At 64.9% G+C, this 24095-nt stretch overlaps 2 protein-coding genes across 5 annotated transcripts in view; one reads left to right on the top strand and one right to left on the bottom strand.

Annotated features, from left to right (window-relative positions):
- The window catches only part of NOC2L (nucleolar complex associated 2 homolog (S. cerevisiae)), a 12383-nt gene extending 4241 nt beyond the window's left edge, over positions 1-8142 (top strand). For 3 of the 4 annotated variants that reach the window (XM_012657540.1, XM_012657542.1, XM_012657544.1), the window contains 13 exons: positions 398-476; positions 634-744; positions 1254-1367; positions 1917-2105; positions 2310-2449; positions 2927-3038; positions 4403-4516; positions 4819-4920; positions 5934-6077; positions 6188-6301; positions 6820-6967; positions 7346-7417; positions 7686-8142. In XM_012657540.1, coding sequence (XP_012512994.1) covers positions 398-476; positions 634-744; positions 1254-1367; positions 1917-2105; positions 2310-2449; positions 2927-3038; positions 4403-4516; positions 4819-4920; positions 5934-6077; positions 6188-6301; positions 6820-6967; positions 7346-7417; positions 7686-7813 — 1567 coding nt within the window. In that variant the 3' untranslated portion in view covers positions 7814-8142. The remainder of the gene's footprint in view (positions 1-397; positions 477-633; positions 745-1253; positions 1368-1916; positions 2106-2309; positions 2450-2926; positions 3039-4402; positions 4517-4818; positions 4921-5933; positions 6078-6187; positions 6302-6819; positions 6968-7345; positions 7418-7685) is intronic. The other variant, XM_012657543.1, reaches the window with a different exon arrangement.
- An 82-nt stretch (positions 8143-8224) lies between these two features.
- SAMD11 (sterile alpha motif domain containing 11) lies at positions 8225-23484 on the bottom strand. The gene is made up of 14 exons (XM_012657545.1): positions 23464-23484; positions 23260-23351; positions 19985-20166; positions 19357-19407; positions 15894-16018; positions 13199-13288; positions 12938-13072; positions 11306-11468; positions 10242-10357; positions 9982-10060; positions 9396-9898; positions 9056-9180; positions 8622-8732; positions 8225-8500 (listed from the first exon to the last, which is right to left on the bottom strand). The coding sequence occupies exons 2-14, from the start codon at positions 23329-23331 to the stop codon at positions 8255-8257; spliced, it is 1998 nt and encodes a 665-aa protein (XP_012512999.1). The 5' UTR covers positions 23332-23351; positions 23464-23484; the 3' UTR covers positions 8225-8254.
- Between the last annotated feature and the right edge of the window lie 611 nt (positions 23485-24095).

Below are 24095 nucleotides of genomic sequence, written 5' to 3'. Positions count from 1 at the left end.
AAAAAAAAAAAACAGCCTGCAGTTGGTGGTGCCTGCATTAGACTTCAAATGCCAACTGCAGTGTTTGGGAGCCTGATGTGGCTCCGTGGTGGGGATGTGGTCCGGGGAACCTAGAGGAGGTTCCTGTCCAAAGGAGGGAGCTGGAGGCTCATGCTCCTCTGGGAGGTGGCCAGCCCTGGGCCAGGGAGGTCGGGAGTTCAAGCTCCATGAGGGAGGACCTGTGTCCCGCTGGGGCATCAGGCTGGGCCACCCTTGAGAGGTCCCGGTAAGCCCCTGTGTCCATCAGCTGTTGTGCCCTTGTGTTGAGGGTGCCGCGCCTGGGCAGGTGTGGCCCGGGGCACACTGAACCACTGAGCTTCCAGGCCTCACGATGTCCATGGGTGTGGTCTCTCTGCAGGACGCTGCAGCCATCTAGCAGCCCTCTCTGGGGGAAGGTCCGCATGGACGTCAAGGCATACCTAAGCTCGGTCATACAGGTGCTGTTCTGGTGGGGAGGGGCGGGGAGCCTTGGGCTCAGGCGGCCTGTCTGCTGGGCCTCCCTTCCCTGGCTCATGGGGCTGGCAGTGTCCATGTTTGTCTTCACTGTGCCTGACTTGAGTGGGTCTAGGCCTCACTGTCCACTCCTGCCCCCAGCTGGTGACCTGCCTAGCAGAGGTGACAGTGTCGGCGGCCGTCCTGCGGCACGTCAGTTGCCTAGTGCCATGCTACCTGACCTTCCCCAAGCAGTGCCGCATGCTGCTCAAGGTGGGCAAGACCCTGTCCCCTCCCTGTGCCCACATCACTGGGGGTACGCGTGGCTACCCTGCAAACACATTCCACTCCCAGCCAGAGCAGAGGCAGCTCCTGTTCCCACACCCGCTCCCCACCCCTCCCCACATACTGCACCCCCACCTACAGTTCCCACCTGCCGCAGCCCTGTGCACGGGCAGCCGGTGGCTGACGCATTTGGCCTCCTTTGGTGAGAGCCACGATGAGGGGTGCTTTTCTCAAGACGTAGAGCATATTGGTGCACACACAATCGAGACAGCAAACGTAGATCTTTGCAGTCCTGTCCCCAGAGTGGCGACATGCATGTCCTGTTCTATGTTTTTTTTTTCTAATTGAGCTCCTATCTCACGGCTCCTCCGAGGGGCTCTGGGAAGGACTCTGTCCCAGCAGTGGCCACAGGAGCCTCCCTGGCTCGGGGAGGGATGTGCTGGCCCTGGGCATCTGAGGTGGGGGGGCAGGGCCCATAGTGTGTGCTGCCCTTGCAGAGGATGGTAGTTCTGTGGAGCACTGGCGAGGAGTCCCTGCGCGTGCTGGCCTTCCTGGTCCTGGTCAGAGTCTGCCGGCACAAGAAGGACAGCTTCCTGAGCCCCCTCCTCAAGGTAGCGTGGGGTCCCGAGTCTGCATCCATTAGTTCTGTGTTGGGAATCTTGTCCTGGGGGCTGCCTTTGTGGTCGGTGCCGCTCCCCGGGCCCAGCGCCACAGCCCGGGCAGACCTGGTCTTTGGGTCGCAGTTTTGCCACAGAGGAGTTGCAGATGACAGACGTGGGAGCCTGAAGCCTTTCTGGGCTCCACCCGGACTCTGCTCTGTACAGCTCTCCCTTCGGGAGGGGCCAAATCCTACTGCCCGGCCACGTGCTTGGCGTGGCTGCCCATATGTGGGGACCCTCTGGAATCCCCCTAAAGGTCCAGCCTGCAGTGGGGCTTCCCCACCTCCCTACCAGGCCCTCTGTCCTCCCCTGGCGTGTGCCGCAGTTCACCCCTCCCCTCTGTGTGCCTGAGGCTGGTGGGCAAACACGTGGGAGCTGGGGACGGGAGTGACTGGCAACGGCAGCTCCCAGGGACAGGTGTGGGCAGGTGGCTTGGAGTGGGCGGTTGGGTGTGCCCAGCCCTGGGAGCTCGGGTGGCCCTGACCGCAATCTCTCCGGCAGCAAATGTACATCGCGTATGTGAGGAACTGCAAGTTTACCTCACCTGGGGCCTTGCCCCTCATCAGTTTCATGCAGCGGACCCTGACGGAGCTGCTGGCTTTAGACCCTGGCATGGCCTACCAGCACGCCTTCCTCTACATCCGCCAGCTCGCCATCCACCTGCGCAACGCCATGACCACCCGCAAGAAGGTGCACAGCTAGTCCTCCCTGAGCTCGTGGGAGTCGGTGGGTCAGGGCCTGGGGCCTCCTGGGAGACAACCCAGCACCTTGGTGGAGTCCACCCTTGCAGCTGGGGGCTATGGGTGTGTGGTGGGTGGGCTGGGACCCCATGCCCAGGTGAGGAGAGTGTGGTGTGATGGGCTCGTCAGCGTGGCCGTCATCCTCTCTGACTAGGAGACGTACCAGTCCGTGTACAACTGGCAGTACGTGCACTGCCTCTCCCTGTGGTGCCGGGTTCTGAGCACTGTCTGCCCCAGGGAGGTGCTCCAGCCCTTGGTCTATCCCCTTGCCCAGGTGGTCATCGGCTGCATCAAGTGAGTCGGGGAGTGGGCAGGCCATCCTGGAGGGCCCAGAGGGATGGGGGTGCCTGTGCAGTGTGCAGAGAATTTGGGTTCATTAGCAGGGGGTTCTTGGGGTGTGTCTGGCACAGTGTGCCGCCTTTGGGCGTGAACGTTGAGGAGGAACGGTGCAGGCCCAGGTGGCCGGATGTTTCCTCTCTGGCCAGAAGGGGCATCTCTGTCTGTCTGAGTCTTGGAAATGCAGGGATGGGAAGGGAGGCTGGGGGTTAGCGGGAGAGCAAAGGAGGCAGGAACGACCCCTTGTATTAGAACGAAATTCATTCAGAATCTGGACGGGACATCCCCCAGCCCTGTGCCTGAGAAGGGCAGGACCTGGGGCTGCTTGGAGGGATCTGGTGGCTCACGGTGGATCACGTGGCCGCTCCCAGCCAGGCCTATTGTGGGGGCTGCTTGGATGGGGCCTCTGCTTACTCCTGCCTACCCACGCCCCAGGCTGGTCCCCACGGCCCGGTATTACCCGCTGCGCATGCACTGTGTCCGCATCCTGACGCTGCTCTCAGAGAGCACGGGGGTCTTCGTCCCCGTGCTGCCCTTCATCCTCGAGGTGAGCAGGGCATGGGGGCCTGGGGGTGGTGAGCAGGACGTGGGGGCGGGGGCGTCTGCCCCCTCCCACAGGGAGTGTCTGCCCCGACGGCGGGTTTCCTCACCGTCTGCAGACACGGGTCCTGTGCGGCACACTCTGTGCAGAACTTCAGCACACGCGGGTCTGGTGGAGGACGGCTGCCCCAGGTGGGCCTGGGGACACTGGTCTCACAGGGCAGGGGCAGATTCCGACCCCACAGGTGTCTGCCCAGGACTGGTAAGAGCAGGAGAGCTGGGCTGAAACTCAGGTTTGCGATTCCAAAGCTGAGATCTCTCCTAACGGCCTTGGCTGGACAGTTGTGTGCGTGTGCGCCTGGGTGTGTCGGTGCCGCTTCAGTAGGGAGAGGCTAGAGTCCAAAGCCCAGAAACCCGGCTGGGTGCCCTACACCCCACCCACGGTATATTTGTCCCCCACGAGGGTGCCCGGCCTTGCTGAAGGCCCCGGGCCAGTCACAGCCATGCTCAGGCTCCAGGTTGCCGGTCAGGGACGGATGGAAGCTGCAGAACGTTCTACCCCCCGTGCCACAGAGGCACCCTGTGGTTTTGTGCCCTTGTGAACATCCTGTGGACACCACACTAGCGCCCGTGGCAGCCAGCAGTGGTCTCTGAGCACTCAGCCCTTGGCCCTGGCCCACGGTGGCCCCACTTTGGGCCTCCTGCCCTGCCTGCTGGCCCTGGGTACGCTACACCTGTCCATCCCTGCCTGGTTCCCCAAGTCTCGTGCTGTCCTGCGCTGTTGTCCCCTCCCACCTCTGGACAGCCCTGCACTGACCGTTGTCCTGGCTTCCTGCAGCTGCGCCTGGCAGGTCCCTCACACCCGGCATCAGCCGCTGCTCTCTGGAGAAAGCAAAGCCCAGAGTCTGAGGCAAAGCTCTGCCTGCCCTTCCCTGGACACGTGGGCTGTGGCAGGGTGAAGAGCATCCCATCAAGTGGAGCTCAGCTGCTCTGCCTCCTCCCCTGTTGTGTAGTCTCCTACTGGGGGCCTCCCCACGGGCCCCTCAACCTGCTTTCCTCTTGGTGTGCCCTGGATCTTCTTGGTTCACCTGCCCAAGGGCTGCTGTGTGAGGGGTCTTCTGGTGGCTGGGGGTCACCAGGCTGAGAGGCCAGGCTAGGTCCCTTCTCTAGTCTCCCTGGTTGGCCACCAGGCTGGGGGGAGGACTCCTGGTCCTGCCCTTCCAACCAGGCCCCTGCTCTGGGACAGAGGGGCCACTGGGGGGGCTGCAGAACTGGCACTGCACCCGGCTGCTCGTTCCTGGTCGCAGGTTCATCTTGCTGAAATCTGAGGCCCAGGTGCAGCCAGGCTAGGCCAACATGCCCTCGGGGCAGGTTTTCCAGCAGGTCGACTTCAACAAGAGGCCAGGCCGCATGAGCGCCAAGCCCATCAACTTCGCTGTCGTCCTGAAGCTGTCCATTGTCAACCTACAGGAGAAGGCCTATCGGGTGAGGCCTCTGGCCTCCTGGGGAGGTCACATCGGGATGTCGGAGGGCACTGAGGCAGATGGGAGGGCTGCTCGCCCTCCAGAGGTCAAGTATAGACCTTCATGGCTCCCAGGGTGGGATGTCTCTGAGGCTCCTTTGTCCCCAGCCCAGTGAGCCTCAGGGTGGCTTCCTGGGAGGCTGGGAGCTCCTTCCTCCCAGGCCCTGTCCTGGACATCAGGCTGACCCGTCAGCCCAAGGGGAAGGGCCTGAGTGCTGCCCCCCCCCCCACGAGCCGTGACGAGCCCCACCCCCTTGCTGCCTAGGACGGCCTGGTTGAGCAGCTGTATGACCTCACGCTGGAATATCTGCACAGCCAGGCCCACTGCATCTCCTTCCCGGAGCTGGCGCTGCCTGCTGTGTTGCAGGTATGTGCCCACCCAGACCCCTGGGGGCCTGCCCTGTGGTGGGCTCAGCACGGGGCCGGTGGCAGAGCCTGGTCAGCTGAGGGGCTCTATGCTGGCACCGCCTGGCAGCTGGACCCCCCCCCCCAGGGTCACAGTGAGCCAGAGGTCATGAGGTGTTCTTGGGGGCCATGGGATTGGCTCTGGGTGAGGGAGTCTTAGCCACTTGGGAGGTTTGGGGCAGTCCTGGGTGGCTCACTGAGGACCCCAGGAGTGTGGCAGCTACTCTGGCTGGTCCCCTGACTGCGGGCTTCCACGGATTGCCCTGGGTGTGGGTGAGGAGGTGGGGGGGCTGTCCAAGAGATGGCAGGAAGACCCCGCTGCCACCCCTCCCCCGCACACCCCAGTCAGCCTCTTTAGGCAGGGTCAGGTGGGTGGGGTCTCCCTCTTCTCAGAAGCTCTTTCTGGGCCCCCCACTGGCGTGTTTGCTCTCAGCGTGGACGTTTCTCACCTCAGGGCAGCTCCCACCTCTCCTGGATCAGCTCCGCTGGTCACAGGCCGCCTTGGGCCGGGGGCTGCTCACACCTGAGTTGCGCCTGTCTCAGAGGCCAACCTGCGTGTGTGCACTTGAGCTTGCGCAGGGCACGCACGGCCACAGGTGCGCTGCTGGGGTTGCAGCCTTTGTCCCTCTGGGTCCTCTTAGCTGGTGGCGCCCGGCAGTCGGGCTACCTCTGCTTCTGGGCTCAAGGTCCCAGGGATGGGGGCTAGGGACGGGTTGGAAATGTCTTCAGTGAAGAGCCAAACCACAAATGTTTTAGGCTGTGCAGGCTACGTGGTTTAGCGCACGGTGGCCATGTGCCCCTAGAACTTTATCCATGGAGACAGGCAGCAGGGAGGGCTTGACCTGGGGATAGGCTGATTCTGCCCCCCTCCCCCAAGTGTACACGAAGGCTCAGACCAGTGGGATCCTTGTCCTGTCGTGTCCCCTGTTGAGCCACATGTGGTTCTGCTGGTGCCTGAGCGCCCCCCTTCTGCAGCTGAAGTCCTTCCTCCGGGAGTGCAAGGTGGCCAACTACTGCCGGCCGGTGCAGCAGCTGCTCGGGAAGGTGCAGGAGAACATGGAGCACATCCGCGGCCGCCGCCAGAGGGTCTCCTTTGGTGTGTCTGACCAGCAGGCAGTGGTCAGTTGGCCCTGGGGGGTGGTGCTGCCCAAGAGCATCTGTTGGGACGTGGCTGGGGTTTGAAGATTTGCCTGGGGTGGGGCATGGCCCTCAACTCCAGCTCCCCCCAGGATGTCTGGGAGAAGCAGACCCGGGAAGAGGGGACCCCGCTCACCAGATACTACAGCCACTGGCGCAAGCTGCGGGACCGGGAGATCCAGCTGGAGCTCAGTGGCAAAGAGCGGGTATGCCAGGGTGGGGGCTGGGCTTGGGTCTTGCACACTGGCCCTGACCTTAAGACACAAGTTTGGGGATAGGGATGACGTTGGTGGGGGGGGCGGTGTCCCCAGTTGCAGCCTGGCCCGGTGCTGGGCTTCCAGACAGGACAGTGACCCTGTGATTGGTCTCAGAGACGGGGAGAGGCAGGCGTTGCAGAACTGGCCAGAGCTGGGGGCTTCTCTCAGGGCTCCCAGGAGGGGGAGGCTGGTTCCTCCCCTCAGGCCTGATGGGCTGGGGACTCTGGGGCCAGATTGAAGGGCTTTGCTTCCTGCCCTGGACGTGGGATAGGTAGCATGTCCTAGGGTGCAGTCAGACTGGGGAGCAACGAGGTGGCCAAGCAGGGTCCTCGTGTGGGGGCTCGGATGGGGTCGGGTTGGGGGTTGTGGGTCTGGGTGAGGCCTGGTATCCCTGTCTGCACCGGCCTGGCCCAGGTGTGGCTGTGGGCTCCTGCCCACCCCCACGCTCTGGTTCTGGGCCCTTCCAGCTGGAAGACCTGAACTTCCCAGAGATCAAACGGAGGAAGGTGACTGACAAGAAGGATGAAGATAGGAAGGAATTTAAAGATCTCTTTGACCTGGACAGTTCTGAAGAGGACAGTGCTGAGGACATTGTTTTGGCTTTCTCAGAAAGAGGTGGGGCCTGCACTGGGCCCTGGGAAGGGAAGGGAAGGGAAGGAATATGGGACGCAGACAGTTCCCCCGGACACCCAAAGCCAGGGGGTCTGGCTGGGTGGGGCAAACTTCAGTGTTTCCTGGGGCCCGTTATTGGCTCCTTCCCTCTTAGGGTGACCTGTGTCCCCAGGCCTTGCACCCCCAAACTGTTCCCCAGGGATCCTCCATCTGCACCAAGCAGGCGGAGGCCCAGTTGTTCCTGCCAAGATGTAGTGGCCCTGGTGGGCGTGTGGGTGGGGCTGTGAGCCAGCCACCCTCCTGCCTTAGCTGCCCCTGTGTCTTTGCTGGTGGGCCCCTGAGGGGGAGTCACGTACACAGGCTCTGCTCCTTGGTCCCCAGGAACACCAGGGTCCCTGAGTGTTCGGCAGGAGGTGGAAGAGATGGAGGAGGAGGACAGCAGCAGTTCAGAAGGTGAGTGGTCCGGGGTGAGGGGCTGTGGCTCTGTGAGCCCATCTGGCTGGGAGTGCAAAGCTGTCAAGGATGCGGGTGGGTGGGCAGGGCCAGGGAGAGCAGCTCTAAGCCAGGCCCACCCCCTCTGCGGGATGCCCGGCCAGCTGCTCTGTTCTCACTGCTCCGGCAGCCAGCAGTAGCGGCAGGATAAATTAATTAGTGCCGTGATTAATTAGTGATGAGTAACCTCTAAGGCTGGCTTCTTCCTGATAAAGCGGAATTTGCGCAGCCTTGGTCTCTCCCCCAGATGGAGACGCAGACACAGACGAGGCGGGGCTTCACCCCAGGGAGCTGTGGCGGCTGGCCCAGGGGCCGGAGGACCAGCTGGAGGATCTGCAGCTCTCGGAGGAAGACTGAGGCGCCCTGAGGGAGCCCAGCATCTGCAGTGCCCGTGCAGAGGGGAGGCAGGAGAATGTTGGACAGGCTTTATTTTTACAGCAAAAAAGACCAAGATGTATGGAGAGCTGTGCTTGGGAGGCAGGTTGGAGAAATCAGCCCGCGAGGGAAGCTGGCCGTGGTGTTGGATTCACTGGGATCAGCCTGTCCAGGCAGGGGAGGTGCGTGCGACGGCCCAGCCCCTCCACTTCTTTTGTCTTTGTTGGGCTGCAGACCCCGGCAGCGCTGGGTTCTGCAGTCACCCCCACAGTCTTTGGAAACTCCATCCTTTCCTCTAAAGTCACATGTTTTCCTTTAAAAAATTCTTTGTTTTTGCATCCTAATCCAAAAGGAGAAATGAGCTGGAGGCGGTGGGGCTGCTGTGTCCAAGGTCGCCGGGGAGTTGGACAGCTCACCCCCAGCTCAGCACAGGGGCTGGGAGGGGTCTGGGGGCCCGGGGAGCAGAGCCAAGGTCCCATTCTCCTGCTTGGGTGAGGCTCGGCCTACGGAGGTGTGGCCCCCCCCATAGGGGGAGGGGGCTGTTGCTGGGGATGGGAGCTGCTCTCCTGCCCTGAGCTCCCGCTCTGGGCCCTGCAGGGTTGGTGGCTGCAGTGGCAGTGCCACCGGGAAGCTGGCCATGTAGAAGACTCGGCCCAGGCGCCTGGCCACCTGCAGAGAGATGGGCCGGGTGGGGCTTTGTGGCAGGGCTGGCCTGCAGTCACGGAACTGTTTCCCCCCACCCCCACCTTGGTCTGGGGATGACCCTGTCCTCACTCCCCAGCCGGCTCACCTGAGCCCGGATCTTGAGGGCAGGCCCCAGCTTCAGTCCCATGGTGGTCAGCAGGTGCTCCTCCGTCAGCAGCGGCAGGGTCTCCCCGTCTATCCCCTGCTCTCTGAAGACCTGGGGGACAGGGAACGGCCTGCTTGCCCTGCTGGGTTCTCCAGCTCAGCAAAGGGCCCAGAGCGGAGCCAAGAAGAGCTGTTTGTGCAACTTGCAAGAAAAATACTCCAAGGAAAGGAAACTCTCCTTTGAGTTGGGTTGGGAACAGCATCGAGCAGGATACAGCCCTGGCAGAGGGGTGGGGGGAACGTAGGTCCATGTCCCCCAACACACTGCTTTTGAGGAGGGGAAACTTGGGGTGGGGAATGGTCCTGCCCCACCCGGTCCTTTCCAGGGAGGGGAGAGTGACAGGCAACCCCACCCGAGGGACACGGGCCCCTCACCCGCGTGTACTCTGCACAGCCGGCCAGGCCCCCCACGAAGCTGCACACGTCGTCCACCGTCCACTTGCTGACGTCCTCAGGGGCAGCGGCCTCCTCTCCGTCCATGAAGAGTCCCCCCATGGCACCTGGGGGGGGTTACTAGGGCTCTGGCCACCCTCTCCCACACCCCCACCCGGCCTGCTGACTTTTGCCTGCCCTAATGGTTAGAAGTGCTGGGTCCCTGACTAAAAGGAATTTTCTCCCGCTGGCCCCTGCCCCCCAAGGTCCTCCCACGGGGTGGGGGCAGACTGAGTCTCCTTGCTGTGCCCCAGGGAGGGATCCAGAGCATGGGGGTGCCCACCTGTGTGGAAGTAGGGGCTGACGGCGTAGGGGAAGCCCAGGGGCAGCGTGGACGCTGAGGGCAGCCCCTTCCCCTCTGCGCTGGCCCCTCCAGCTGGGGCTTGGCTGGGGGTGAAGAGGCCCCGGCCCCCAACAGTGGCCATTTCCGGGTCCTCTCCATCTGAGTCTTTGGGGGGCTCGTCCTCGGAGCCATCTTGTGCCCAGACCCCCGCCCCTGTTGTCTCCTTGGACTCGCTGGGCCCGGTGGAGGCAGAGCTGTGGTCGCCTTTCCGGGGGGCTCGGCGAGCAGGCTCCCGGGGCGGGGTGGGGATCCCGGGTCCCGGGGGGCCCTGGGGGGGCAGGGCCAGCAGCGGCGCCGCGTTGTGTTTCAGCACCAGCATGGGCCCGCGCCGCGGCAGCTCCTCGGCGCCGTCGGGGGTGCGCAGGGCGGCCTCAGGCGCCAGCAGCTGCGGCCGCGCGCTCTCTAGCTCCTTCTGCCGCAGCAGATCCGCCGACAGCTCCAGCCTGGGCGGGGCGGGCCGGGCTGGGGTCAGCGGCCTCCCGGGCCCAGCCGTTCCCGCCGCCCCCGCCGCGCCCCGCCGCCCTACCGGGCCAGGTTCTGCTTCCGCAGGAGCTCCTGTTGCCGAGCAAACATCTCCGCCTGGGCGGGGGGCAGGAAGCCGTAGCCTGGGGGAAGGGACAGCGCAGGCAGGTGGCCGAGGGGCCCGCGGTGCCGGCCTGGCCCCCCGCATCACCCCGTCCACCCTGGGCTCCGACGGGGGAAGGTGCGAGTCCCACCCGCCTGGATGCGCGTCCGGGGACATCGAGGGCCCCGCAGGACACAGGGCGCACCCCGCCCAATCCTCACCTGGGGTCTGGCACAGAGCTGAGGACACCCCCAAAAAGGGGGGCCTGAGATGGGGGCCCAGGGCGATGTGAGGGGTATTCTGGGGCGACAGCAGAGGGGGCGGCTGCGGCAGCTCCCTGTGGGCGGCAGGACGGTGAGCGGCGCGTCCCCCACGCCCTCCCCCGATCCCCCATTCCCGGGGCCACCCCTCCCGTGCCCCTTGTCCCCCAACCCCCCGCCGCCTCTGCTAATTGCCGGCCCCCGGGGCGGTCGATGCGCTGCTAGTTACGGGTCCGGGTCGCGCGCCGCCGCCGCCCCCGCCGGCGGCGCCAATTAATCTCGGCGGCGGCGCAGAGGCGCTGACCCGGCGGGCGGCGGCGGCTGCAGCGGTAATTACTGCGCCCGGCGCCGGCCCCGCCTGCTCCCCCAGCGCCCGCCGCGCACCGAGGGGGGAGGGGCGTCATTAGCCGCAATCCGGGAGGCGGCGGAGGCGGCTGCACACGCCACGCTCTGCGGCTCCGCGGGGTGGGGTCCCAGCGTCTCCGGCGCCCCCGAGGCCCGCGCCCCGCAGAGCGTCGGTCCTCGGCCTCCGCAGGCCGACCCCGACAAGCCCGGGAGGCTTCGTCTGTCCCGTCAGCGGATCCAGCTTTTGAAATGGGGGTGCTGCCCATACCCCCCTCTCCGGAGGCCTCTGGCAGAACCCCTCCCGACTAAGGGGTTTCCAGGCCTCTTTGCCTTCCGCCTCTCCAGGGTCACCCCAGCTGTTCCTCAGGGAAACAGATGCCCTTAGCACTGCAGCCCCGCGCAGCGGTCACGCCCACGCACTCTGCCCGGAGTGTTCCTGGGCCTCTGCCCAGCTCCGCGGGCACCAGGACCCTTCTGCCCAGCAGACCCTAAACCTGGAGCTGAGGAAACTGCCCCGCACACTCGGGACGCTCATGACGCACGGCACCGTGGCTGTGCCGGGCTGGAGGTGGCCCAGTGGCTGAAAAAGTCTGGAGGCCCAGGCTGTGGCATGGCCTGTCCAGCCCAGGACAGAGCGTGGAGAACAGGGGGGCCTCTCCGGAAAGCACCCACCCCAGTACCTCTCTGAGAAGGACGGGGCAGCAGCTGCGGCGGTGCCCTCCCGGTGCGGAGCCAGGCCCTGCTTCCGGCGCTGACCTGCGGGGGATGAGGGCAGGTGGACTTCCAGGCCACTGGGGCTCCTCAAAGCTGCAGCTGCCACCTCCTGCCGGACCCTCAGGAGATCTGGGTGGGGGGACAACAAAGGTGACCCAAAGGCCGGGCTCCCCCTGGACGTTCCCCCATCCTGGTGAGCACAGGACACTGGCGAGGGTCACCAAGAACAGGAGCTTGGGGGACCACCACCTGGTCGTGTGCCAACCCCTGGCTGGTCACCCGGTCAGAGGCAGGAGCCACCACGGGGCGGAGGACACTATCTCAGTGAGGTGGGGGCAGGTGAGCTCTGGACCCCCTCCTGGCAGGGAGCAGCGTGGTGCGTGGAGGTCTTCTGGGCCTGGGGCTTCAGCCTTTAGGGGACTGTGCTCGGCAGCTCCTGGGGTGAGGGGCAGCCGGTCGGGAAGCTGCAGGGGCCCTGGGACCAGGGCTGACTGCCCGGGGACTCTGGTGGGAGGCAGGAACATTTGAGATCCTGGCGCTACACCGCTGGAGAAAGCTTGTCACACCGTGCACGGGACCGCACAGGCGGCAGCGCCCGGACACCGCCCGGCATGGCCGCTCTGGCGATGCGCACACAGCGTCCCGGACTCCCGTCTCTCCCGCCGCCCCCACTCACGGAGGCTCCGCCGCCGCCTCTGTTTATAAATTAATTACCCCAAAAGCGGAGGCGGGGCGCCCGGCCGGGTGCCAGCCCGCGGAGCCAGCCGGCGCGGCCGCCCGCATCGATCCCGGCGGGGCCCGGAGCCCCGGGGCCGGGTGCTTTGCTGCGGCTCCAGGCGGGGGCGGCGCGGCGTGATTGACAGCGGCTCCCGGGCGGCCGGCGCCCCCGCCCCCGCACCGCCCGCAGAGCGACCCCAGGCAGGGCAGGGAAAGCAATTAAAACGGAAGATTTTTAAATTATTAACATTTGGTGAATTATTCAGGCTCGTGGTGCCTGAGCTGCCCTGGGGGACGGTGCCTTGTGTAAGGAGAGGAATCCTGTTCCCTTCCTGGCGCCCCCACCCACCTCCGCCAAAAGAGCCAAGGGCAGTGGGTTGAGGGTGACCCAGAGAATGTCCACGGGCGGCGGGTGGACAGGGTCAGTCCCGGCGGCCAGGCTCCTGGATGCGCAGCCCGGCCCTCCTGCCGCGTCCGACCAGCATCTGCAGGTCAACGTCCCCTTGTGCACCCACTGCGGCCAGACTCGGCACACAGACCGCGGGGTCTTGAACCTGCTGTCCCGGGGAGGTGGAGACTGCCCAACCCCCCCTGCGCTCACCTGGGCTCGCCCGAGACTCAGTTCCCTCGTGTATAAAATGTGAGTTGCGTATCAGCGCTGGGGATCGTGGGGTGCGGCCTGGGGGCCTGGAGCAGGACTTCGGGGCAGGGGGTGGACCCCCACCTACAGGGCCAGCCACCACCCCCATGCAGTCCTGGCTTTGGTGTCAGCGGCCAAGCACCCAGGGGGAGTGGAGCCTCCAGGGACAGGGAGAGCCTGTGATGGGTGATGGGGAACAGTCTGGGGGGGGGGCAGTCATGCGCCGGGGTGGGGCGCTTACCGTGGCTGGGCAGACCCAGGTGGTAGAGACGCTGAGTGTCCTCAAAGCTGCCAGCCTCACTCAATGCCGACACAAGCCGGCGGTAGTGGTCCTCGGGGGCCATGGTGGGCCCCAGCTCTGGCAGCAACAGAGTCTCTGCGTGGCGAGGAGCTCTTTCAGAGATGTCCAGGGGCCCCTGTTAGAACCCTAAGGGACCCTCTGGGACTCTGTTATCCCCCTCCCTCCTCCAGCCAGTCCCCCGACTCCCAGGTCAGTTCCCACCTTGGGGGGACTCTCTCCGAGCCTTCTTCTCTGAAGAGCAATCACTGCCGATGTGGGGGGAGCGGCCCAGCCTCTTGCCCAACAGGTCACCTGTGGGAAGGCAGAGCCACCCCGCCCTGCATCTCAGGGCTTGGAGAGGAGGGACCTTGCCCCTGCCCCAGCACAGCCTGGGCTGCACCCACATTTCGTAGGGGTGCCCTTGGTCCTGGTGGGTTAAGGCCTTGCCCAGCCTGGGGCCCCACGTGAGCCCCCCGAGGGCATCAAAGTCCTGGGCCCTGGGGTGCGTGTGCACAGAAGTGACAGAGACTCACAGGCGGTCCCCACAGGCGCCCTGCTGCCCGAACCAGCCACTCCAGCCTCTTGTGCCAGCCACGGGGCCCCTCAGCAACCCGCTGGAGAAGAGCGAAATGCTTCTGGTTTGACCGGGAGCCGCCCTCCCCTTCCGGGGTCCCCTGCCAGCCTGGGGCAAGACAAGTGGGAAGGCGCACCCCACACCTGACCTCTTCCTGCCAAGGGACGTCACCTCTAGGCTGCTCTACTCCAGGCCCTCCTCCCAGTCACGTCTGTCACTGGCCCAGTCCTGCCTGAGCCAGCGTCCTGGCTGTGGCTGTCGCACGTCTGCCCACCTGCCCTGCCAGGCTCTGAGCTCCCAGCGGGCACACAGAGCAGCCTTGCCCCTGCATGTTGCCCCCACGTGCCCGGCCATGAGCCCCAGCCCAGAACACATTCCGGCCCCCCCAGAGGGAAGGCCCAGGCCAGGCAGGTCCCATGTCCATCTCCGGACCAGACCCTGGCTCTTCCATGACCAGCCTCCCTTGGGCCTCTAGACCCCACGTGCTGGGGGTCTCTCCTGAACCCTGGAGCCTCTGCCTCGGGCCCCTTGCTGTCCTCACAGGCTTCTGGTGACCTGAGAGGCCCCAAACCTGCCCCTCCCAGCCCTGCCATCAGCTCCAGAGCCTAATTCCTTTTTCTTATTCCCTTAATCTGTCATTTTTATCAGGCTGGGAAGTGCGGCAGTGGGAGAGTGCCGATCAATCTCCACATTATAGCTGACAGAATGGTGCTAATAACTTATTGATCTCAGCCACCCTGTGGCCACTGGCCCGGTACCAGGCCCTGCCCCAAAGAGAGGGATGGTCCCACGGCCTGGCGGAGGGGCAGATCTACCAGCCTCAGTGGCAGGTCAGGGCAGTGGAGCCTGGGGGTCCAGGGGGCACTGGCTACACTTGGGCCAGGGGGACACACTGCCGAGGCCCTGAGGATGCCACAGCCCTGCAGCCTCCATCTCAGAGCCTGGGCAGGGTTGGTGCAGCCACGCTTGCCCCTTCAGCGTTTAGCAAGGGAAACTCCCTCTCTCCGTTCTCTTGGGGGTTGTGGGCTCCTCACAGCCTGGGGAGGTGACCCTGGGAGTGGAGGAGGACCCACAGCGAGACCGGGCCCTGTGGTTGCCGGAAGGCTGTGATGAGGCCGTGATCGGGACACTCTGGGGCAGGCCTCAGAGGCAGGCGAGGGACCCACCCTGCCCAGGGCCCAGGGAGCAGGGCCCAGTGGTGGTGGGGCCATCGTGTTTGGGGAGGGGCCGGGGCTGGGGCCTCAGGAAAAGGATTGACATGAGGTTCCTGGGGTCATAGGAAACAAGAAGAGGTGACCAGGACAGGTAAACGCCCCCAGGGGAAGCCCCGGGGAGAGCCAAGGCCCTGAAGTGGAATGCACGTGTGAAACCCGCCAGCGCTGGCGGCACTGCAGAGCTCGTGTCCCTGGAAGTCCTGGAAGTGCGCGCGGCGCACCCTGCACTCTGTGTACTGGGATGACGGAGTGTGGCTGGGCGGTCCCCAGACAGGGGGCGTAGAGGGGCACCTGGGCCGTGGCCCCTGGCTGGGAGCAGGTACACACACGCCTGCGCGTGCCTGAGGAGGTCTCCGTGTGTGCAGGCGGCGGGGAGGGCATGCTGGCTCAGAATATCTCAATCATTGCGGGGGCTCCCTTGGCTCTGCCTGATCGATGGGGCAATTAGATTTTATCAGCAGCCTGCTCAGCCACCTCCGATGGCTCCAGAAGCAGTCCCCCAGCCCAGCCCCACAAAGGCCTCCCCAGGCGCAGGCCTGCAGGGGGCACGGACGGGGCTCGGGAGCCCCAGGAATGAGGCCCCCACCCTGTTGGAAACATCCCGGCTCAGGGCGCGAGGGTGGAGGGCCCTAACTCCTTCTGTGGCCAAGTCCTCCCCACCTGCTCCTGTGGGGAGGGCCTGGGTCCCCAGCTGCCCCCGCCCTCTGAGCTCCTGCTGCCCCTGTGTGGTGACGACCCTTGGAGGCAGGACCAAGGCGGCTCTATGGGGTCCTGTGTGGGGTTAGCCATTCCGGGGGTGTGCATTTCTGAGAGTCTGAGGCCCCGCCTGCCTCTGCCGCTGTGAGGAGGGCTGGCCTCAGCCACTCCAAGCCCCCCCAGCAGCGGCAGCCACGGTGGAGCCACCGCCTCTGCCTCCTGTCTGCCTGGCCAGGCTGGCTGGGATTAACACAATTACCATCACATGGAGCCCCAGGGGACAGCCGCCCGCACCTCCTCCTCCGCTGGCCTCCCTGGCCCCCTGCCAAGGCTGCGGTGGGGGGGGTGGCAGCGTCCAGAGCTGCTGAGCAGAGGCACCGGCTGTCCTCTGGCCCAGCTGCCCTGTCCTCGCCCTCGGGCCCGGGCTCCTCACCTGTGGGTCCCAGCCCAATCTCCACGCTTCCTCTCTGGAATTCACAGCGGCTCTGATGCTCCGGCATCACGAGGTGGCGGCTGCGATGGACGCTGGATATGAGGGTGGGGAGACTGCTGTCCTGGCTGCAGCAGAGCGAGACAGGCAAGGGCAGACCCCGTGAGCAGCCGCACAGGCGTGTGCCCAGCTTGGGCACGGTGAGTGCCGGCCTCTGAGTGCGGCTACGCTGTGTGCATGCCTCTGCACTTGGCCCGCGCTGCTGCCGTGTGCACCCATGCAGGGCCGGCCCAAGCGATGTGGGGACCTGATGCTTGGACCCCAGCCTGCCCCCCGCCTTGCAGGCCCACCAGGCAGGGGGACCCTGTGCAGGACGGGGGCTGCTCCTGCAGGGCAGGCCCAGAGAAGATACGCCTGCCTCAGATTATTTGGATTAGGACTTGCAAGCACTCCCTGACCCTCAATTTCTTCAAATGAGGGAGCTGAGGTTCAGAACACAGTCCTGCAGCCAACTAGATGCTCACATGTGCACGCGGCACCAGCAGACACATGCGACACGCACACGCGACTCACACTGCGCCCGCCCGTGTGCTCAGGACGCCCTACTGTCCCCCAGGCAGGTGTGGGCTTGGAATAAACATGCGCTTAACTCTTTTGTTCCCTCCTTTCTCTTTTCTTGCTAAATCCGTGGAATCCCACAGGCACAGAACCCCAGAGCAAAGGGAGCGAGTCCCCCTCCCCACCAGGGTTCTTCCGCATCTCCCCTGTTCAGCACGGGAGAGGGCAGGGGAGGAGGGAACAACGGACTGGCCCTCCCCAGCACGCGCCCCCTGCCCACCTGTAACGGAGCCACCGCCTCAGCTGCGCTAATACTGGTGGGGCCTCCACGCAGTGACCTGGGAACCGACCCTAAACCTCATTAAATAGCCCCCAGCCCCCCTGGCCTGGGCTGGCTGGAGCTGAGCTAATCCAGGGCTGGCCCCTAAGCAGATCAGTTTTAGCACCAAAGACTCCAGGGCTCCAAAGCCTCCTGGGAGACCCAGGTGCCGCCCCAACCCCTAGGAGAGCCCCCGTGTGCCCAGGAGGGCGGGCGGGGGGGGAGTAAGTGCTTTATGGGATTAATTGGTAGTCTCATCCCTGCCGTGGCCCTCATCGACACAGGGGTGTTGAGAGAGAAGTGCTGTCCTCAGCATGGGGACGTGGGCGGCGGGCCAGCCTGGCCAGGGCCGCAGCTGCCGCAGAGTTCTCCCCTGAGGGGGCTCCCCCGCTGCTGTCCCAGGACGCCTGCAGGAGGAGAACTAGCATCCCAGGGGCAAGAGTGGGCCAGGGCTGTCCCGGCCGCCCATTGCGTGTCCATAAAGGAGGTGAGGCCGCTTGAGCCGCCATTCCCTGGCCAGTCATTTGGGCACGCGGGGGTGGTGGTGCTGTAGCAGGTGACACCCAGTGGGGATCTGGGCGCCACCCACACTCTGCCTCAGGGGTTTGCTTCTCAGGCCCCAGACAGTCCCTGAAAACCTGTCCGGTCACTGGGCCCTGCACTGAACAAATAATGTGAGGAACTGCAAAGAAACTCCGGACACGCCAGACTGAACATGCAGAGCACACAGGAGCCCTGCATGTGGTGCACAGCCGGAGGGGCTCTGGCCATGAAACTCTCTCCTCACCGCCACGCCCAAGGGATGAAGCCCACTTGGCTCTCGGGGTCTCCGCCACACGGTGGGGTTGGGTGGGGGCACGGGGGTGCAGCCAGGACGGGATGGGAGGCCCAGGGAGGGGAGGGTGTGGGAGGCTGGTCAGACCCTGCCCCTTGCAGCCCCCCCACCTCAGGAGGACCGAGCAGCCTCTGTCCTCGCCCACCTCCCCACACCCCCTTGCACACAACGGCTCTCACTGCAGAGCCAGACGGAGGGATGGAGGGACGGATGGATGGAGATCGGTGGATCGAAACAACGCACACGCAGACGGAGGTGGACAGAGAGATAGGCATCAAGAGACAGAAGGACTGAGGGACGGCTGGAAGGGCAGCCCGAGAGGAAGATGGAGCCTGGGGCAAGGTGGGCCGTGGGCTCTGTGCTGCCCACCCCGGCCGCACGAGAAGCTGGTGCAGACGGGCTGTCAAGTCAAGGGCACGGTGCACCTGCTCCCTCCGGGAGCCCTGCTGGCCCTCGGACCACAACCTCCCCTTTGGTAAAGCCAGAAAATCTTTCTAGCCCTGCTAGGGCCGGTGCAGGATGGAAGCAGACCCGGCCCTTCCTGGCAGCACCCAGGCACCCCACGGACCCTGCACCCGGACACCTGGGCTCCCCATTCCCGAGGTGGGTGGATGGGGTGGGGGTGTTGCAGGTGGCAGGAGCTGTTCCTGGGGTGGGAGGCACCACCGCCGGGCTTCCCTACAGGGGCCTCACTGACAAATTTATCCTGTAGTGTCCCAAGTAAAAGGCTCATAAAATGTCATCAATGTTCATGACGGTTCATAAAAATGATCAGTTGAGCTGGCAACTCCAAAATGAGGTGGAAATAAGTTTAAAGATGTTTTTATTGTAATTCGGTTCCAGGATCCAGACGTTCTCAGAGACATAAATAATAACACAGCTGGCACAAAGCCAGGACGAGCCCCGCCCGCCGTGCGGCTGGGCTGGGAGGGGGCCCCAGGGAGCTGGCCTTCCTGCTGCGTTGCCCTGAAGCTACGGGGCAAGATGTGACCCCACTCACCACTGGCTGCACCTCTGGAGCCAGGAACTTGGGTCCCCAACACACCCCACCTCCTCCTCAGCTCCCTTCGTTTTTCTCTTTGCCACATCTTGGACTTGCACCCCCCATCCTGCTTCCACAGCCTGAATCCAACCCCCAACCTGCTGGGGGGGGGCCTCCAGAAGGACCTTTTCAAAACAAACTCCTGGTCATTGCCCTGCTCAAGAACATTCTGTGGCTCACTCCTGCCTGGAGGACAATGCCAACAGGCCCAGCATCCAAGGCCCTCTAACATCCAGTCGAGCCAGACCTGACATGTTCATCCCCTCCTCCCCTCCCACACCCCTTCCCTCATTCCTCCACATCTTTGCAGACACCTCCTTTCCTTAGTGAACGCCTACACATCCTTCGAGACCCCACTCACACATCACCATTCTCACCTCCTGACAATCTCTGGGAGGTCGTGGGGAGCTCATAGCCTCATCTCTGGGCAGTTGGGTGTGAATGGACAGTGCTATGTGGGGTGGGTATGCTCTGGCTCTGGGGCTGGCCACCTCCCTGGCTGGGTGAGAACTGCACAGCACACCTCACACCTGGCAGGGGCTCAGCCAACACCAGCTCACGCTAGCTGAGACGGTGGAGGACAGACAGCTGACCACAGACAGGGAGGGAGGGAGGAGGCCGGAGAGCCTCAGGGGCAGACCCTGGGGAAGTGGAGCAGCAGGTGCCACCCTGCCCTGCCCGGCGTGGGGGCCCGGCCCAGGCTGGGCCCTACCTGCAGGACGTCTCTCGGAAGGAGATGTTCACATCCCAGTGGGTGTGGACTCTGTGGGGAGAGACGCAGAGTCACCGTGGGCTCCTGCGGCCCCTGGAAAGCAGGTGTGTGCGGACCTGTCTCTGGCACCCTGGCCATGAAGGAGGGCGCTGCCGTGTGTCCAGCACTGTCTGCACAGGCTCAGCCTGAGGGTCTCCCACCAGGACAGGCCCACAGCTCCAGAGCCGGCCGCAGACGCGTGAGCAGGGAGAACAGGGCCGAGCCCCTCCTGCCTGCTGCTGACGCAGTGCACTTAGTGGTGCTGGCCTCTCCTGCTTAGTCGCCTGCCTGAAACCCGACCCCAGCTGCTCAGGGGGCCGGGCCAGGCCAGGGAGCGACCCTGGCCACAGCTGCCACCAGCCCAAGGCGGAGGTGAGCCCAGCAGTGCAGGCCCCTCAGACAGCGTCCCACAAGGAGCCCCGCACAGGGACACCGGGCCAGCGAGGACATGCCTCATATAGGACACCCAAAAGACCTGGTCTGAGGGGCAGCGTGGGAGCCAGTGTGGACGCTGTCACCTGAGCGGCCGACCTCGATGCCCTCACCCTGCCGGAGCTGTGTGCTCTCCCGCCCAGCCCTGGCCAGGTACCTTCTCTTCATGATACGGACGTGCGGGTCGTCCTCCTGCTTCAGGCCCGGCCTCCGCCCGCAGGCCGGGCCACTCCCATCACTGTCACCATCACTGGTGGAGAAGTTGGGGGTCCGTTCCTTCTTCAGGACCCGTGGGGGCGGCAGGGCGACTGTCCGCTTGTCTGCCAGCCGCCCCCGGTTCTGGGGAGGCGAGAGGAGAGGGAGGTGAGGCTGCTGGGCTTGGCCATGGCCTCAAACCCCAGGCCGACCCCCAGGCAGGGCCTAGCCGCGCAGAAGCCAGGGCTACAGCCGGCCAGAGACCCAGAGGCAGGGCCTCAGGCTGGGGCCCCACGGACACTCGGCCCTCCCACCCCAAGGTGTGCCGTGGAGGGTGTGGCCCGGCAGCCTCCAGCCCAGCTCCACCCCTGTGCTCCCTTAAGTCCCTGGGGTCTCCTGGGATACGCGTGTGCAGCCTGGGCCTGGGCTCCAAGGGCCGGTCCTGGTTGCCGCACCGGCAGCATGCAGTTTCCTCCGTGTGTGCCTGCTGGGCAAGCCCCCGTATTCTGCATGAACCCCCAAAGCAACACCAACGTCCACAAGCAAAGTCCCTTTTCTGTTTTGTTAGCGCCACACAGAGCCCAGCTCAGGGGCTGCTTGCAACCTTGGGCTTGGAGAAACAGTCTGAGCCTGCTGACCGCCTGCAAATTGCAGGCCTGGGGTTCAGAGGTCATCAGACGAGGAGCCCTGACTGGCCCAGGCCCTTGTCCCCCCAGGCACAAACCCCTTTTCTCCCCCTCCCCCTCCCAAGGAGTGAGTGTGTGGAGCTGCAGGTGCCCCGAGCTGGAAGCGCGGAGCTCACACACATGCCAGCAACACACTCAGTGCTGTGCACAGAACAGGAATGAGTGTGCAGCCCCTCCACCTCCGGGGGAAAGAAGAAAAGTTATTGATTCTTTCCAGTGGGCTGGAGGCTTTTTCTTATTTAATAACAGGCTGCTGGCTCGGGAGGCAGCAGAGGCCTAATGAGTGCCTAAGCCCCTCTCCTCTACGCAGTCATGGGGGTCTCCTTGGACCGCTTCCTCCCGTTGCTAGAACACACTCTCAAGCTTGAGCAGGAGGGTGTCAAGGAGGGACCCCCTCCACAGCCCCACCTGGAGCCAGTGTTGTCCAGGCCGGCTGGCCCAGCCGGGGCAGACCTGGGACCACCACTACCTCCAGATGCACAGCCTCAACCCCAGCTTGATTTGGACAAGGGTCCAGGAGCTGAAGTGTCCCCCCTGCCTGGGCCAAAGTGCCCCCCTCAGTGTCCGGAGCCATGGTCCCCCCACACCTGCCCTCAGGAACCCACCGGGCCTGCCCTGGCACCCTCCGTTCTCCTCTCCGCAGCACACTCAGCGAGATGGACCCAGCCGTGCTGAGGTGAGTGGGCAGGGCAGGGGGTTCTGAGGCAGGCCTGCAAGACAAGAGGGCTCCTTCCCTTGGCTCCTGCTGAGCCCCTGCCCTGGCCTTGGCCCCGTGCATACCAGCGGCCACACAGCCTATCACAGCCTAGGCATCGGGACCTCGGAGGCTGACACCCTCTCCTCTCCCACCTTCCTGCTTTAAGTAAAATATTCTCTTTAGAAGAGGGGATGCATTTCCCTTGCTTCTTGTCTACAGGGCGGGAAAGAGGCGAACGCCAGGGCCAAAAGACCGCCCTTTGGAAGGAGGCCAGAGTTGGTCGGCTGGGAAGGGAGCCCAGGCTGTGTGCCAGCCTCAGCACCGTGACGCACAGAGCCGGGCGTGGGGACATGCCAGCACCCCAGCCGGGCCCTGAGGGCACCCAAGAGGGCAGATCTGGGGTGGGCGGGGGTGGGGAGGACCAGAATGGCCATGCTGGCCTTGGCACTGCCCAAGGACAGGGAATGCACACTCCCCCCACCATGGAGACCTCAGCCAGCTCACCCCTGCTCCACAGCACACAGGTTTGGAAACTTGATCCTTGACCAAGAGCTGGCCCCTGCTCAGATGGTGAGGGGAGGCTCGGTGTGCAGGGTCCCTGAAGCACGTGCCATATTCTGTCCCTGGAGTATCTGCCCACAAGGTGTGCACACACTGGTGGACCTGGCTGTGGGACTGGGGGAAGACAGCCACTGAATGAGAAAGGTGGGGCCCACGGAGCTCCTTCCTAAGGGAGGAGTGCAGGGACAAGCCTGGGGCCCCCTCTCCAGCACCAACTTCCTGAAAGAAGGGAACCGGGACTCTTGCCTGGGCAGGTGTGTGACAGCGGGCAGCGGCAGGCTGTCTGAGGAGCTCTGTGTGCAGCAAGCCTGCGTGTGCCACGAGCACGTGTGTGCTGTGTGTCTCTGTGTGTGTCTCAGATCGTGTGTGGGGTGGGCACCCGGGCGAGGGGCAGCTGCATCCCCATTCCCTGCCCAGCATGCTGTGCGTCTGAGTGCCCGCCTGTCCTCACAGGTGCCGGCCCTCAGGAGGAGCCCAGGACTTCCCCTCCCCCACCCCACCCTGGGCCCAGGGTAAGGCAACCCAGGGTGGCCCTGGGTTCTCTCCCACGCCTTCCTGTGGGAGAGGGTTGCTGAGTGTGCCAAGAAGTGCGGCCCCCACCCCCCCAGGGGCTCCAAATTGGTCCCTCTCAACAGGCAATTGCCTTTGCAAATCAATCCCCAAACCCTTGATGCCTGGGGAGCAGGGGATATGCATGCCTGATCAGGAAGGCAGCACCCAGCACCCCAGTCCCTCCTGCTCCCCGAGGCCAACAGCTGTCCATCCGTGGTTGAGACCTTGAGCCAGCCTCAAACTCCAGTTCTCTGGACACCAGAGGCCCACACTGCAAAGACCCTGCCCCTGACAGGGCTCCAGCCCTCTGCACCCACAGACACATCACTCACACCCACGCCTGTGACCACCCCGGAACGCACATTCAGGCCAGCCAACACTGTCACACTTAGAACTAGCACTTCTCCCAGCTGGGCCAGATGGCACAGTGACCCCCAGACCTGTGACAGGGACGTCCCCAGGCCCAAGTTGGATGACACTACCCAGGGAGAAGATTCGTCACCCAGGACAGGAGGAGAACCAGCTCCGAGGAACCCAAGGGGGGGATGGGATGGGCACGGCCCGCCATGCATCCGCCTCCATCCGGGTACAAGGACCGGGACAGCACAGAGCCAAGCCCCTCCCCCCACCTGCCCTGCGAGCTCTCTCCAGCACACCTACGGGCTTGCGGTTGGGACTCCCACCCTCAGGGCGCCGCAGGGGACGACGATCCCCGAGCCCCACCTATCCCCCACATCTCACCACCGGGGAGGATATTCGACAGCCCGGACAGTCGCAGATCGGAGGGTGCACCTGCAGAATCCCCTTGGACATAAGCGTCTTCAGACTTTTCCCTGCGAGGAGAGCCGAGGCAGACCCGGTGAGGGAGCGTCTGAGCGCAGTCCGCTGCTGGGCCAGTCCCCTTCCCGGCACGTGTATGAAATACACACCGGCCCCCACACCCACCTGGCCCAAGTTCCTAGCCCGCGCGCGCCACCCTCACAGGGCTGCTCTGCAACTCAAGTCGGGCGGCGCGTCCGCTGATGAAGGGCGGCCTCCTCCCCGCCCCTGCGCCCCTCCTCCCGCACCGCACCCTCTCCAGGCGGGTCCCGCGGGACCCGGAGCAGGGCGGGGAAGGACGAGTCGGGAGCAGGAGAGCGGCGCCGTCGGCTGGGCCGGGTCTACACCCGCAGCAGGAGGGGCGGCCGTTGCGGAGCCGAGAACCGCTAAGCGGTGCACTGCGGGCCCCTAACTTTCTAACTCCCCCACGGCGCCTGTCGCTCACTGCACCGCCGGGGGTTGGCATCAGGCGCCCCGCGTCGCACCCTTGGAGCCAGGCTCCTGCAGGCGCCCAAACAGGCTTCGCGGGGTCCCGCCGCCGCCTCTCGGGCTCCGCGCGCGCGCCCGCCCCGACACTCGCCCCCGCGGCCCCCCACCTGCCCGCGCAGCCTCCACCAGCGCGCACTCGCGCCCGGCAGCGCGTGAGGCCCTCTACTCCCGCCGGAACCCGTGGTCCCTCCAGACCGGCCTCCCACCTGCTCTGCCGAGTTCCCATAAACTTCCGCTGGGCCTTAAGGCCCAGGAGCCCGGAAAAGACC

Source organism: Propithecus coquereli, unplaced genomic scaffold (genome assembly GCF_000956105.1).
Source record: "Propithecus coquereli isolate 6110/MARCELLA unplaced genomic scaffold, Pcoq_1.0 Scaffold544, whole genome shotgun sequence".
Taxonomy (NCBI): domain Eukaryota; kingdom Metazoa; phylum Chordata; class Mammalia; order Primates; family Indriidae; genus Propithecus; species Propithecus coquereli.
The sequence above is the reverse complement of the archived record's forward strand: the minus strand, read 5'-3'. Positions and strand labels throughout refer to the sequence as shown.

Excerpts from the sequence above, each read along its gene's own strand:
- SAMD11 (XM_012657545.1), bottom strand. The coding sequence starts at position 23,331 with ATGTCCAAGGGGATTCTGCAGGTGCACCCTCCGATCTGCGACTGTCCG. Across the intron at positions 10,358-11,305 it reads GCCCCGTCCTTCTCAGAGAG|GGAGCTGCCGCAGCCGCCCC; the intron begins GTACTGGGGTGG and ends TGCCGCCCACAG. Across the intron at positions 9,899-9,981 it reads CGGAAGCAGAACCTGGCCCG|GCTGGAGCTGTCGGCGGATC; the intron begins GTAGGGCGGCGG and ends CGCCCCGCCCAG.